The sequence below is a fragment of the Rutidosis leptorrhynchoides genome, chromosome 6 (assembly GCF_046630445.1).
Source record: "Rutidosis leptorrhynchoides isolate AG116_Rl617_1_P2 chromosome 6, CSIRO_AGI_Rlap_v1, whole genome shotgun sequence".
Lineage (NCBI taxonomy): Eukaryota > Viridiplantae > Streptophyta > Magnoliopsida > Asterales > Asteraceae > Rutidosis > Rutidosis leptorrhynchoides.
The window spans coordinates 117,482,960-117,499,848 of record NC_092338.1 but is presented as its reverse complement, the minus strand read 5'-3'; the positions used below and the strand labels follow the sequence as shown (position 1 = coordinate 117,499,848).

The 16,889-nt window shown below is 37.0% G+C and overlaps 1 protein-coding gene and 1 pseudogene across 1 annotated transcript; one reads left to right on the top strand and one right to left on the bottom strand.

Annotated features, from left to right (window-relative positions):
• Positions 1 to 14,117, top strand: part of LOC139854008 (pentatricopeptide repeat-containing protein At2g03880, mitochondrial-like) — a 50,331-nt pseudogene extending 36,214 nt beyond the window's left edge.
• A 1,137-nt stretch (positions 14,118 to 15,254) lies between these two features.
• LOC139854007 (F-box/kelch-repeat protein At3g06240-like) lies at positions 15,255 to 16,520 on the bottom strand. Its single transcript, XM_071843339.1, has one exon. The coding sequence runs from the start codon at positions 16,518 to 16,520 to the stop codon at positions 15,255 to 15,257; it is 1,266 nt and encodes a 421-aa protein (XP_071699440.1).
• Between the last annotated feature and the right edge of the window lie 369 nt (positions 16,521 to 16,889).

Genomic DNA, 16,889 nt, shown 5'->3' with positions numbered 1-16,889 from the left:
TCATTTGTACTTACTTACTTAAACCTATGATTTCACCAACGTCTTCGTTGACAGATTCTATGTTTTTCTCAGGTCCTTGAACGTTTTGTGATACATGCTTCCGCTCATTACTTTTGATGCTTTGCTTGGATATCGAGTATACATGCATACGTGGAGCGTCTTTTGGCTACTTTTAAATTGTGTCGCATATGTTTCAATTGTACTTTAAACTTTGTTATGTATCTAGTTCTCGAACTACTTTGTAAACCTTGAAACATCTTTACTTTTGAAATAAATGCGAAATACTTTTGGTCAAACGTTGTTTTAAAGACTTATGACCACGTAACGGGACCTAAGTAGACGGCGCCGTCAAACATGATTTGGTCGGGTCGCTACAGATGGTATCAGAGCGTTGGTTGTAGGGATTTTGAGTTCATTGGTGTCGACCCCGAGTCATAGGGTACATTAGTGAATCTAGACTACAACCGGCATATAGACTGAAGTAGGAACTATTTGACTATTTGTGCATTATACTCGAACTCTCCTATCATATATAACTCTTATTCGATCTTGATATCACGTTGTTAAATTTGATTGACACACCACCTTGACTTTATGAAGTAGTGTTAAATGCACATGTGAATCAGGGTAATATAATTTCCGGGATTATATTACGGTGGTTCACATGGACGTTCCGACATTATGACATAAAGAATTTAAGGCGGGTTAAGGAAATTTTATCTTTATCCTTATTCCATATCACGGTTGGTATTATTGAGAATACTAACCAACGATATTCTTGTGTCTTGAAGGAACAATGGCTCGTCGACGCGCTCCTCCCGAAACTCCCGAACAAGCTCTACAACGAATGATAGCCACCGCCGTGGATGCGGCCATGGCCGGTCACTCTTCCAACAACAATAACAATAACAACAATCACAACAACAACAATGGAGCTGGTAACTCAAACGAAGGGTGCTCCTACAAATCCTTCATGGGGTGCAAACCTCACACTTTTGATGGAACCGGGGGACCGGTCGTGCTCACCCGATGGTTTGAGCAAACGGAAGCCGTCTTTAGCATAAGCGGTTATCGGGACCAAGACAAGGTCAAATACTCCACTCACACCTTCGTCGGTGTCGCTCTTACATGGTGGAATTCTTATGTACAATCGGTGGGTACCGATGAAGATCACTCCCTCTCTTGGGCCGACTTGAGGGAAAAGATGATTGTCGAATATTTCCCTCGTGAAGAAACCCGAAGGCTCGAACAAGAGCTAAGAACTTTAAAGGCGATCGGAAACGATCTCAAGGCTTATAATCAACGATTTTCCGAACTAGCCTTGATCTGCCCAAATCTTGTGAACCCCGAAGCTTTAAGGGTTGAACTTTACATGGATGGCCTTCCAAAGAGTATCAAACACGGAGTAATGTCATCCAAACCCACTAATCATCAAGAAGCTTTGAACATGGCCCGCAAATTGATAGAAACGGTTGACGAAATCATAGTTCCGGCACCTAAGGCCGAGGATAAATCGAGCGGCAACAAAAGAAAGTGGGAACCCTCCCAATCAAGCAACAACAACTTTGCCAAGAAGCCTTACACCTCCGACGGCAAAAAGGGTTATGCCGGGAACCTACCTCTTTGCAACAAATGCAACAAACATCACTTTGGTGAATGTGGCAAGTTAATTTGCCACCGGTGCCAAGGAGTTGGTCATAAGGCCAATGAGTGTAAAAGTGTTGCCCCCATCGCTCGAAAGGGGCCCAATGCACCAAAAACGGGCACTTGTTATGAATGTGGCCAAACGGGCCATTATAGAAATGCATGCCCGAAAAGGAAAGATAACACCAATACACGCGGCCGAGCTTTCAACATCAACACCGAGGAAGCCCGAGATGATAATGAATTAGTCACGGGTACGTTTCTTCTCAACAACACTTATGTTACTTGTTTATTCGATTCGGGTGCCGATAAGAGTTTTGTATCCAAGACTTTGACTCATTCTTTTAATACTCCACCACGTCCACTAGATACCACTTATACCATTGAAGTGGCCAACGGAAAACTATTGAGTGCCGACACATATTACCGGGGGTGTACGTTAAACATTTTGGGTAATGAGTTTGAAATTGACTTGATACCCATGGAACTAGGGAGCTTCGATGTAATAATCGGTATGAATTGGCTAGCCAAAACGAAATCTCACATCCTTTGTGATCTTAACACTATCCGAATCCCTATCGAGAATGGTGAACCTTTGATCGTCTATGGCGATAAGAGTTGCACCGGACTCAACCTCGTTTCGTGTATTAAAGTTAGAAAACTACTCCGTAAGGGTTGTTTTGCGATCCTTGCTCACATTAAGAAAGTCGAGTCCGATGAGAAGCACATCGATGATGTGCCAATTGTTAGTGACTATTCCGATGTATTTCCCGATGAATTGCCGGGTCTTCCACCTCATCGACCGGTTGAATTCCAAATCGATCTTATTCCGGGAGCCGCACCCGTAGCACGTGCACCATATAGACTCGCTCCATCCGAAATGCAAGAATTGCAAAGTCAAATCCAAGAACTACTTGATCGTGGTTTTATCCAACCTAGCCATTCACCTTGGGGCGCTCCGATTTTGTTTGTTAAAAAGAAAGACGGATCCCTACGAATGTACATTGACTATTGTGAACTAAACAAATTGACGGTTAAGAATCGATGTGATGACCCAGAAATTTCGACTAAATTTAAACTTAATCTTTGTATGATTAACATTTCCGACACGATAAGCAAAGTCTGTAAAACTGAATCTCAAAATTTTTGAATTACTTTTATATATTTAAATACCCTTCGGTTGTTTTCGACGATTCGCGAACAATTATATGTAAATAGATACATATATACTATAACATGAAAAGGTAACAATGTATTAATTGTTTGATACCGTACATTAAACTTATTGGTTTAAATATCTATTTGAATGTATATGATAAGTTGAAATATTTATTATTAAAATTTATTTATAAATAACTTCCAATGTGTATTTAAAAACTGATTTATGTATATTAAAAAAGATATATACATATATATAATAAACGATAGTAACATTCGTTTATTGATTCAATTGATATTTAGATAAGTTAACTAAAGCGTTTAAGATGAACCAGTTAAACACTAATTTGTTACAGTGTTTTCAAATTGCCACATTACTCAAAATGCTACAGTGTTTTCGAAAATCACTATTTGCTACAGTAAAATTGACTTTGCTACAGTGAATTGCTACAGTAAAATTTGACTTTGCTACAGTAACTTTGCTACAGTAAACACTATTATAAAAATGTATTTTAACAAATAGCGAGACGATGATTTATAGAAGTAAATGACCAAAACACTCGAAAGTTTAAGATACACTTTGAGTGATATAATTAAGGGATAATTTAAGGCTATATTTTGACAAAGGTACGTGTCACGAAATGTAAAATGCAAGTTTTATAAGCGTACGAAAATGCGTTCGAGAAACCAGAACCGGGACATAAGTCGAGTGATGACGTACAACTTATCGGAACAAAAATTACAAGTCAACTATGCACGTGAATTTAATATAATATATAATTAATTATATAAATTATATATATTATATTTATATTTATTTAATATGTCGACAAGCAAAATGTTAAAAATTTGTGAGCTGTCCCAGGGTGCCATGCGATCGCATGGCCTTGAAGCACAAATCCCATGCGATCGCATGGGGTGCTTTTTCAGGTATGATTGCTATAAATTGCAGTTTTTGGCTCGAGATAATCACACACATACATATTACTCCGTATTTATTTTATTTATTATTTATATTATTATTATTATTATTATTATTATTATTATTATTATTATTAATAAGATTATTATTAATCTTATTATTTTTTATTATTAGTGTTATTATTTTTGCGATACAAAAATAATAATGTACATCAAATATTACGACGGAGTGCTGTCCAAGTAATTTTCAAAATGAGTTTTCGAGCAAGCTAGAGCTAAGGAAATTATGGGTTATTGCCAAGGAGGTTATGGGTAATGTTCGGGGGTATTTTTGTGAATCAAACCTCGTGTTTATCATCTCCGATGCGTCTACGTGCTTTCCTGCAATATTGTATATCAATATTAAACAGTGAGTTTCATAAGATCCCTTTTACTCTCTACATTTTTGGGCTGAGAATACATGCAAATGCTTTATTAACCGATATACAATATTTATATGTGTGAGTTTCATTTGCTCCATTTTTAATTGCTTTTGCAATCTATATTTTTGGGCTGAGAATACATGCAATTTATTTTAAACGCAATGGATACAAGTACATACTAAATTCTACACTGAGTTTAAACCAAAAATCCCTTAGCTTTGGTAACTAGTAACTGCCAGTTATAAGAACTGGTGGGCGCGAGTAGTAGTATATGGATCCATAGGGCTTGACATCCCCGTTCGAGCTAGAGTGCTAGCCTTTTAACGGACGTATGCTATTTGAGAAGCGTACACGTTGGTTTGCGTGTATTATTAAGATGATTATACAGAGGGTACAAATTATATAAACGTTAAAGTTTAGTTACCAGGGTGCTCAATTTTGTAGAACCGATTGATAAACGTTTCGGATGAAACAACTGAAATCTTGTGGTCCACCTTTTATTTAAAACATAATGATAAACGTTTTGAATGAAACAACTGAACTTTTGTAATCCACATTGATATACGGATTATGTGTAATATTAAAACTATGAACTCACCAACCTTTGTGTTGACACTTGAAGCATGTTTATTCTCAGGTTTCTAGAAGTCTTCCGCTGTTTGCTCATACGTGATACAAGTTATGTGCTTGGAGTCATACATGCTATATACAAGAAACTTGCATTCACCAAACCATTACCATGTATCTTATTTTGACTGTATTGTCAACAGATGTATTATTGTAAACCATTTAAATGGTGATTGTCTATACCTAGGAATCATCAGATGTTAAAAACCTGGAATTTATATATTCATTTATGAAATACCTTTTTAAACGAATGCAATGTTACAAAACGTATCACATAGAGGTCAAATACCTCGCAATGAAATCAATGAATGACGTGTTCGTCCATATGGATTTGGAGCGATCGTCACAATCGATATCCTCTCCCTCGCATCGATAACCTCTTTGATCAATTACAAGGGTCTTGTGTATATTCAAAAATCAATCTCCGCTCGGGTTATCATCAATTGAGGGTTAAGGGGGAAGATGTCTCCAAAACCACTTTCCGGACTCGTTATGGTAGTTATGAATTCCTTGTCATGCCATTTGGTCTCACTAACGCACCAGCGGTGTTCATGGACCTTATGAACCGCGTGTGCAAACCGTATCTCGATAAATTCGTTATTGTGTTCATCGATGACATATTGATCTATTCTAAAAATGAAGAAGAGCACGAACAACATCTCCGACTTGTGCTTGAACTCTTGAGACAAGAACGACTTTATGCCAAATTCTCCAAGTGTGAATTTTGGTTGAAGGAAGTTCAATTTCTTGGTCATGTTGTAAGTGATCAAGGTATTAAAGTCGATCCCACGAAAATCGAAGCCATTAGTAAATGGGAGACTCCTACTACTCCTACTCACATTCGTCAATTCTTGGGTCTCGCCGGGTACTATCGTAGATTCATCGAAAACTTCTCTTTGGTTGCACGTCCTCTAACCGCATTAACTCACAAGGGAAAGAAATTCATTTGGGCGACCGAGCAAGAATCCGCGTTTCAAATCTTGAAGACAAAGCTAACCACCGCTCCTATATTGTCACTTCCCGAAGGCAATGATGATTTTGTTGTATATTGCGATGCCTCGAAACATGGTTTTGGGTGTGTATTGATGCAACGGAAGAAAGTCATTGCTTATGCCTCTCGACAACTAAAAATTCATGAACGGAATTACACGACTCATGATCTCGAACTCGGAGCCGTTGTCTTTGCACTTAAAATGTGGAGACACTATCTTTATGGAACCAAGAGTACTATCTTCACCGATCACAAAAGCCTTCAACACATCTTCGATCAAAAGCAACTAAACATGAGACAACGACGGTGGATTGAAACTTTGAACGATTACGATTGCGAGCTTCGTTACCATCCCGGGAAGGCAAACGTAGTAGCCGATGCCTTAAGTCGAAAAGAAAGAGCGGTGCCTCTTCGTGTCCGAGCCTTAAACATCACCATCCACACAAACCTTAATAGCCAAATTCGGGTAGCCCAAGATGAGGCTCTCAAGGATGAAAACCTTTCACACGAGCTCTTGAACATTCTCGTCTCTCGATTCGAAATTAGGGAGACCGGACTCCTATATTACGCCGGAAGGATTTGGGTGCCTAGTTATGGGGACCTACGAAGCCTTATTTTAGATGAAGCCCATAAGTCACGATACTCGATTCACCCCGGTGCCAATAAGATGTACCACGACCTTAAACAACTATATTGGTGGCCGAACATCAAAAGGGACGTAGCTACTTATGTTTCCAAGTGTTTGACATGTTCCAAAGTCAAAGCCGAACACCAAAGACCGTCCGGACTACTTCAACAACCCGAGATCCCGCAATGGAAGTGGGAAAGGATAACGATGGATTTTATCACCAAGCTATCAAAAACGACGGGCGGTTATGATACCATTTGGGTTATTGTTGACCGTCTCACCAAATCCGCACACTTCCTTGCCATGAAAGAAACGGACAAAATGGAGAAACTTGCACAACTTTACATTAAGGAGATCGTAGCCCGACACGGTGTACCTTTATCGATTATCTCCGACCGAGATGGCCGTTTCGTTTCTAGATTTTGGCGTACATTGCAAGAAGCGTTGGGAACGCGTTTAGACATGAGCACCGCATATCATCCTCAAACCGATGGAAAAAGCGAACGTACAATTCAAACCTTAGAGGACATGTTACGAGCTTGCGTGGTTGATTTTGGAAAAGCTTGGGACAAGCACTTACCTCTCGCCGAGTTCTCTTACAACAATAGTTATCACGCGAGTATTAAAGCCGCACCTTTTGAAGCGCTATATGGCCGAAAATGTCGTTCACCTCTTTGTTGGGCCGAGGTAGGCGACGTGCAAATCACCAGACCCGAACTCATTCACGAAACCACCGAGAAGATCGTACAAATCCGAGATAGGCTTCGGACGGCCCGGAGTCGTCAAAAGAGTTATACCGACAAACGACGCAACGACCTCGAATTTCAAGTCGGTGACCGAGTAATGTTAAAAGTCGCACCTTGGAAAGGTGTAATCCGTTTTGGGAAACGCGGGAAGCTAAATCCGCGGTATATTGGTCCTTTCGAAATCTTGGAGCGTATTGGAACCGTTGCTTATCGTTTAGATCTTCCGCCTCAATTGAACTCCGTTCATCCTACCTTCCATGTATCTAACTTGAAAAAGTGTCTTGCCGAACCCGATATCGTCATCCCTCTCGAGGAACTTACTATTGATGACAAACTTCATTTTGTGGAGGAACCGGTCGAAATTGTGGACACCTCCGTCAAGACATTGAAACAAAGCCGAATCCCGATTGTTAAAGTCCGTTGGAACGCCAAAAGGGGACCCGAGTTTACATGGGAAAGGCAAGATCAAATGCAAAATAAATACCCTCATTTGTTCCCGGCTCCGGAAACGCAAGATCCCGAGGAAGAAACAACGACTACTACGCCTACTTAAATTTCGGGACGAAATTTCTTTTAAGGAGTAGGTAATGTAACATCCCGCCTTTTTCCGTTTACTTTTCCGTTATACTATTTTAAACTCCGTTATATGTTTATAACATCTCCCGTTAATACGCGTTTTAAATTATCTCGTTTAGGTAATTCACGCACTCGTTTCCAAAGTTGAGGGACTAAGTTTGACAAAGGAGCAAAGAGGTGACTAGGTCAAAGAGTCAACACTCTTCCTCCTCCATTCATTAAATCTTTTTCTTTTTCCTTTTTCTCTAACACTTTCACCAAATCTCTCAAACACCACTTCAAGGATTCATCATCCAAATCAAATCGAGCAAGCATCCATATAAACAAATTGCATATTCGGAATCCTCTCATCTTCCTCTTCGATTCCATACCGATTTCATCAAGTTTGGGTAACTTTCTAAAATCACTAGATTTTGTGTTCTTGATGTTTTTAACTTATAAAGTTGTTAATTAGTGTCTATGGCTCAAGTCTAACATGAATATATGATTTATATGTTCGATTTCGTTATTTGAAGTAACTAGTTTGAATATGAACTTTGGTGTGTTTGATTTGGTGATTTGGTTGTTTGAATGTTGTTAAAAGTGATAAATGCATGTATTAAATGTGTTCCTAGTATCACTAGCTTCAATTTGATGTGTAGGTTGTCTTAGAAAACTTCATAAACATGATTAGTGATTTTGATGTTGTTGGTTAGGGTTTGATAGAATTTAATGTGAACATTTAATGCTTTGAATGACATGAAATGTTATTTGTAAGTGTTAGGTTGTATTGTATGCTTGATCACCTTCGAAACGGCATATCATTCATGTAAATTGGTTGCCGAATCATCAAATTTCATTTATGAACTTGAATGCATTTAATGAGGAGCCTTGAATGTGATTTTGGTTGTTGTAAAAGTAAATGTGATTGTTGAAATGTGTTTAGTTGTTTTCCTTGTCAAAATACCTTTCCGATGATATAAGATACATGTTTTGGTTGTTTGCGGGTCATAAATGGTGATTGTTTGAAGTTAGGTTCGTGCATAAAACTTAAAAACTGCCAGATTTCTCTGTACAGGTAATGGCGCGGCGCGCCATATACCCGCGCGGCGCGCCAAAGTGGTCTGTCCAACTTTGTCAATTTTCGAATAATGTTTGCTATGCTACGCACCTCCGATTCACACGTAACTTGTTCTAACATGCTCATACATGATTAAAAACCTCAGAAAAATAGTTCGGGACCCGACCCGAACGTGTTGACTTTTTCGTTCACTTTGACCGACCAAAGTTTGACTTTTTGTCAAACTTAACCAAATAATTATGCAACCTTCCTAACTTGTTTATATACTTGTATCTTGCATGAAACTTGACAATTTGATTTCACATGCTACATAATCGAGTTGTAACGAGCCGTAGGACTAATTGAACATCTTTGACCTATCGTGTTTACCGTTATTGATACGGCCTATTTGTTTAGGTCAAGACTAGCACTATCATTCGCACACGTTACTTTGTGAAGTACTTTTCATACGTGCACTCAAGGTGAGATCATAGTCCCACTTTTACTCTTTTTGAACTTACAATTGGGATGAGAAAACATAAACATTTTTTTTACTAAGTGAACACAAGTACAGGAAAACAAACATTCTACATACGAGTTTAGAACAAAAATCCTCAATTCGATTATCATTAGTTACACTTGCCGGGTGTAAGCGAGAACTTATGTTGTATGGATCCATATGGGTTTGACAAACCCTCATTCAAACGGTTCGCTACTGTTTACGAATGAAATATATTTTCGTGAAACAGTGTATGTTCTAACACTATTGTGATGGGGTTCTATGGAAGGAAAGTTAAGCATTGATAATTGGGTGCTCGTGAAACAAACTTTTGGAATGTATTACTATTATATCAATGTTACAAATCTTGTGGTTCATTTGTACTTACTTACTTAAACCTATGATTTCACCAACGTCTTCGTTGACAGATTCTATGTTTTTCTCAGGTCCTTGAACGTTTTGTGATACATGCTTTCGCTCATTACTTTTGATGCTTTGCTTGGATATCGAGTATACATGCATACGTGGAGCGTCTTTTGGCTACTTTTAAATTGTGTCGCATATGTTTCAATTGTACTTTAAACTTTGTTATGTATCTAGTTGTCGAACTACTTTGTAAACCTTGAAACATCTTTACTTTTGAAATAAATGCGACATACTTTTGGTCAAACGTTGTTTTAAAGACTTATGACCACGTAACGGGACCTAAGTAGACGGCGCCGTCAAACATGATTTGGTCGGGTCGCTACAGGAATTGTGTTTAGTTAATTTATTATAGATTAAAGTTAGAGAATTGTTAGATTTTGCAGATTTATGAGTGTTTATGTTTATCATTTATAGTTGTTTCATAATTGTTGTTCACATATGTAATCTCTTCACTGTTAATTATAAGTGGGTATGTTCAAATGTGCAGGTTTATGAACTAGAAAGATTGAAATATTTGGTTAAGATGTTTATGGCATGAAAACAGAACAGAAGCATGCCATTGAAAGAAAAGGTAATTTTGATATTTTACAAAAATTTTACTTATGATATATTGTCCACCTTTTTTTTTTGTTGAAGATTGTTGTTTCAGATTTTAAGATTCATTTTGTTTATTGGTTTAATGGATAGATTTTATTTTTATGATAAAGATGACGATAAAGCAGACTATCTTCGGCCTGCTACCATTCAAAGTAAGTTTTTACTTCAAACTGAAACATTTTGTTTTATTTTTATGATAAAACAATTGCAGCCCTTTAAAGCGTTTAACTGATAACGTTGAGAAGCACAAAGTTGTTAATCAATTTTTTTACAGCTGATTGTGTGATTTCTTCATATTCATTCGTTGTGTAAGATTAGTAGTTTCTTTTTTTGTGCCTCATTGTGTAGCTTTGTTAACTGATAAAAAAACATTCGAGCATAGGAGGCAGATATGGTAATGAGTTCATCCTTATTTCATTTGTAACAATTTCCTTATCTTATGAAATCATTGATTTTGGTTATGTTTTCGTTTTGTACAACAATATATTTTATTCTTATGTTATATTATTGAACATACATATTGTACTTTGACCACTTCCCCAGGATTCCGCCAAAGGAGGTGCATGAACAAAGAGGAAGCGAGGTTAGCTATAGCTGCTAGCAACTTACAACCGGTTGAGTGTATATTTTTTGCTATGTAGTTAAAGGCACTCAATTATAACAACTTTATAGTTTTTGAGTATAGTTTTTGTGTATAGCTTTTGCTAATTCTGCCGCTATCGTATTTTGTAACTCCCAAACATGATGATGATCATGTAAATTATGTGTGTAATGAATAGCCATCGTGGTAATCGCAGGAAATTTGTGATTTTATTTTAAATGTTTATCATTTACATTTATTTATATTTATTATATTATGGTATGTTTTTTTTTTTGAATATCTGGGCAGAAATTGTATTTTGTGTGACGAATTCGGCTGGACAGCAGCTTTTTTGAAGCTGCTGTAAAAAAAATTAATACAGGCTTTCCAGACGACATGTCGTCGCAAAAGGGTCGTCGCGAAAGGTGATTTTGACCAAAAATGTCAAAATCAGTCAACAATTGACTTTATCATGTCTGACGACATGCCGTCGCAAAAAGTCGTCGCGAAAGGAGCCACTTGATCTTTGACTATGTCAGTCAAAGTGGGTCCCACCGTCGTCGGGATAGACGTAAAATAGGCGTCGGGAAAACCTTTTCGCGACGAGGATTTAGGGACGACACATAAGCGACGACATGTCGTCGGGATAGGGCTTTCCAGACGACATGTCGTCGCAAAATGTCGTCTGGAAAGGGCTCATTTGTTGTAGTGCAAACTAGATTTCAAGGTAAATTTTTACAATTTGGAAGCCGATCTTAACCAAGCCTTCTAAACCATCTCATTTTAAGGCTAACCGAAGGAAGAATAGCCTAGTCTATGTGTTAACGAGAGTCCTATTTAAAAATGGGAGAAAAAGAGAAAAATTAAAATGGCATTGACTTGAGATGGGATCAGATAAATAAATGGATTAAATAAGCAGTTTAAAAGTTAGCCTCGACGATCAAACTCAAAAATCATACCACTAAATTGTTTTCTGCAAATCTTTCTAATAAGTCCCACAACTTTTCTTTTGTTGCTTCTGCCTTACCAGATCTAGATGATAGCCAATCAAACTGTCATTTCCATGATCATATTTGGACCCAAGATTCTACCTTTCCTCCCTAATTAACTGTAAAAACCTACAACAGATTAAACCCCTTCACGCCCAAATTTTTGTTAGTGGCTTGTTCGATTACCTTATTTTGGTTAACAAGCTTTTGTATATGTATGTACGTTACAACGCTCTGGATGATGCCCACAACCTGTTTGATGAAATGCCTGAAAGAAACCCTGTTTCTTGGAGTGTTATGATCGGTGGTTTTGCCAAGGTTAGGAATTTATACCAGTTGTTTTGAAGTGTTTATGGAATATGTCAGGTCTGGTGAACAGCCTGATGTGTATACCTTGCCTTATGTGACAAGAGTTTGTAGGGATACACAGGATCTCAAAAGGGGTACATTGATTCATCAAATTGTGCACAAATTTGGATTGTGTATGAACATGTTTATTTGCGCTGCATTTGTTGACATGTACGCAAAATGTGGGGTCATAGACGATGCAAGAAAGTTGTTCAATTTGATGATTGATAAGGACCTTACTACATGGACTGTTATGATTGGTGCGTATGCTGCTTGTGGGAATGCTAATGAGTCATTGGTTTTGTTTGATCAGATGAAAGAACCTGATAAGATTTCAATGGTGACGGTTGTGAATGCTTGTGCAAAGTTAGGGGCCATGAACAATATCAATCGCTAGACGTGATTTTAGGAACTGCAGTTATCGATATGTATTCAAAATGTGGAAGCATTGATTCTGCTAGAGAGATATTTGATAAAATGATTGCAGCTTACGGGTATCATGGGGAAGGAGAAAAAGCACTCGAATTATTACCGTTAATGTCAAAAAACCGAATCACACCAAATAGAATCACTTTCGTTTCGCTTTTATATGCTTGTAGTCATTCTGGTTTAGTTGAAGAAGGTCTTCATGTTTTTTCATTAATGCAAGAACGATATTTTGTAAAACCAGATGTGAAACATTATACATGCATGGTTGATCTTTTAGGTCGTGCTGGAAAACTCGATCAAGCGTTTAATATGATTGAAAACATGACAGTTGAAAAGAACGTGGGTCTATGGTCTGCATTACTCGGAGCTTGTAGAATCTATAAAAAAGTTGAATTGGCACAAAAAGCAGCTGAAAATCTTATTGAAATACAGCCTAATAATCCTAGTCAGTGTTGCAAAAAACCCGATTATTCGCCGATTAATCTCCGATTGATCATTTTTAAGAGCAATCCGTTCCGATTTCCAAAAATCCGTTTAATTAAACGGTCAACGCCAATTGATGGGTCAAAATCGAATTTGGTAATCAAAGTCGGTCAAAGTAAAAAATGGTTAACATTTTAACATGAATTTAAACTACAACTTTATAGTTTTTGAGCAAAATGAATAATTTTAAACAATTTAGTTAAAGTTATTTTTTTTATTTATGGTTTTTTCTATATTTACACATATAATTTTAAAATTTTAATATTTAAATGTATAAAGTACAATCCGATTAATCTCCGATTAATCCCCGAATTACCGATTAATCCTTTTAAAGTCCCGACCGATTAATCCCCTAATAACGAATTTTGCAACCTTGATCCTAGTCATTATGTAATGCTTTCAAATATATATGCAAAAGCAGGGAAGTGGGAAAATGTGGCCAAGATTCGCGCACTGATGACTAACAAAAACTTAAAAAAGACCCCGGGGTTTACATGGGTTGAAGCGCAAAATGGGGTCCACAAGTTTAGTAGCATTAGCAATGATCACTCACATAGTGAAATAAAGGCAATAAATGAGAAACTTGAGAGTTTGATACAGAAGCTGGAGGTTTATGGTTATGTTCCTGATACAGAGTTTGTGTTGCATGATGTTAATGAGGAGCTTAAAGTGTCAAATTTATATGGTCATAGTGAGAAACTTGTAGTTGCATGTGGGCTTATTAGTACACCTGATAAAAGTGTGATTCGTATGACTAAGAATCTTCGAGTGTGTTGCGATTGTCACATGTTTTTGAAATGTGTGTCAGCTGTTGAACAAAGGGAGATATTTGTTAGGGATGCTAAGAGGTTTCACCATTTTCTGGAGGGTGTTTGTTCTTGTGGTGATTATTGGTAAACAATTGATTACTGTTCTGGTTGTCGCATATTGAGTTAGAATTGAAATGGAAATTGTTAGCCGTTCTAATTTGCAAGGGTTTGGCATTTTATTGTTGAAGATACTTTGGGTGATAGTATGTGTGCCTATCATGAATTATGAAACAGAGAACTTTAACAATCATGAAATATCATTTTACTATGACAGATACATATTCAAAATTGTTGGACTCCTTCCTCATATTGGAAGAGAAGATGACAAATGTAGGAAAAAGTGAAAAAAGAATATGAGAAATATGAATTCATTGACAGATACATAGCTTAATGACTAGCTGCATCTGTTATACAACTTAAAGTTTACAATTTTCTACTTTATTTTATATACTGGGGTGTTTGGATTGCGCGTTTCAGAGCTGACCAAACAAAATCACAAAAATGTAAAAAACAACAAGCCCTTAAACTAATTGATAACTTGGGTAATGTCAATTCATTTGATAGATGATAATTTTAGATATCAGAGTTTTAAGCACAACTTTTGCATCTCAGTGATGTCATTCTTAGTGTCTTCAAATGTATATGAACTGGACCGTCCGTTTGGTACACATGGCATATTCACTTGCTTGTCTAATTGCAACAACTGAAAATCAAAAATAGCATATTTGCCATAATGTCATATATACATTACGTTCAGTGTTATATATATTTGGTTACCTTGAAAGAGGTGGTGTCAGAATAAACCCAAAATGAATCTTAAAACTCATACCTTACAATGTGAATCACAACTCCATAAAGAGGTTGGAATACAAGTCAAATAATGGCACCAACAACAGTACATATTTCACACGAGTAACTATGGGCATCACTATCAACTTAGTAGTTCATTATATATAGTAACATCATTTAAACCAGAATATCAACATCAAAAGCATACATACATAATTGAACAAAAGATAATCAAACCAGAAAATCAATTAACCATGAATGAATTCCGGTTTGAACAAAGTAGAAAGTACATAACATATCATAAAAATAAAGATAAAGATTTAACTTCCTCTGATACTACTGATAATTCACCTTCCTAACTATTACTCGTTTTCAACTAAGTAGCTCATTACAACATACATATATAATTAGAACAGAAGATAATCAAACCAGAAAATGAACTACTAACCATGAATTCCTGTTTGAACCAAGTAGACATTAAGTACAAAACATAGCATTAAAATAAAGATAAAGATTAAACTTCCTCTGAAACTGATAATTTACCTTTCAACTATTACTCGTTTTCAATCTTCAAACTTTCAAACTGCTTGCTGACAAACTTACCATCAGCAGGTGGTGTTACCGGCCAAACGACACTGTCAACGTAGTCAACAAAAGCACTATAACCAATTCTTTTATCAATCATATGCGGGCTGAGGATCTTAAGTTTCTCAGCGTTTGGATTGTACAAACCAAGACAATGTTCATCACAAGATCTAAATATGAGGTCGCCACGTAATGAGAATCCAACTATATCGATATAAAGATAAGTCAAGCATGAAATTACATGTTTCATTACCCATGAAGTAGCCACCCCATACTCTTCCATTACCCACACCTCATAATCACCACCATCAACACATGAAATCACACAAAGCTTTTCAAACAAAACCCCCAAAACATTAGTCCGCTGACGATTATTAGACTTGACAAATTCTGGTGGAAGTGAAATCTCAGTGAATGTTTCAAGACTCAAGTCAAATGCGACTATTGTTTGTTTGATATTCTTGTTGTTGGGATCATTTACATCGCAAAGCCAATGGACACGGCCATCGTACCCATCGCCGAGAACATTTCTTCCATTGAAACTAGTAATGTGAGATGGAAACTTTCCAGTTACTGATTCCCAACAACCCTTTCTAACACTATATACTTTTACAGGAAGCCATTCATCAATCATTTGTTGCGGTGTCGTCCTATAATAGCATCTAACATTGACAACCTTGTAATCGTCAGTTTTGGGATCATACCCGAATCTGAAATCAGAACGATGCGAGCTACTTTTACGAACACTAGGAATGTTATTAGCATCAGAGAGAGGTATTAAGGCGGCTGAGAGAGAAGGGTTCCATAGGTGAACAACATCATCATGATTAGAAAAAGATATTAAGCCGTTGACAGAACCAATAACATAATTGCATCCAGATGGTGGGAGTTTTATATAATTGCAGGGCTCCTTATTGGGAAATTGAGAGGCGCTTAGTGTGAAATATGTAGATATACTGTTATCACGGAATGCAAAGTAGAAGGCGATAATATCTTTCTGATTGTGGTCGAATTTGTATTTGTTGTTGTGGATTGAATGATGAAGATGAGATTTAATAAAAGAAGAGTCAGATAAAACAGAATTCCAGGTTTTAGAAAGGGATCTCATTTGAGCTACTTGTTTTGAAGGTAACCTAATGAAGATATTTTTACGCAAAACATCATCAGGAAGGTAATTCATCACCATAGCCTCCTTGTTAGTCGCTGCTACACTCGAATTCTTGGATGATGTCATAGCTTGAAACTACTAAGCTATGATAGCACAAACTGTTAATAACCCTAACCCTAACCCTAATAATATATGGAGTAATTCATTACGCAATTAACTAGAAACATAACGGCCTTCACACACATCATTCAAATTCAAATTAACCCTAAAATGAAAAACATATTGACAAAATTACTGAGTAAACGTACCTCCTCTTATTTTACCCACCAATTCTTCAAACGATACCAGAGAATTAGCAGCGGCTGAGTTTTTAGTAGCAACCAGTTTTTAGGGCATCGATCGAACCATTTATTATACGGAGTATGGGCTAACTTTTGTTAGCACAATTACTAAAGCTTCAGATTTCCAGCCCTAACTCTATAAGAATCCACATCA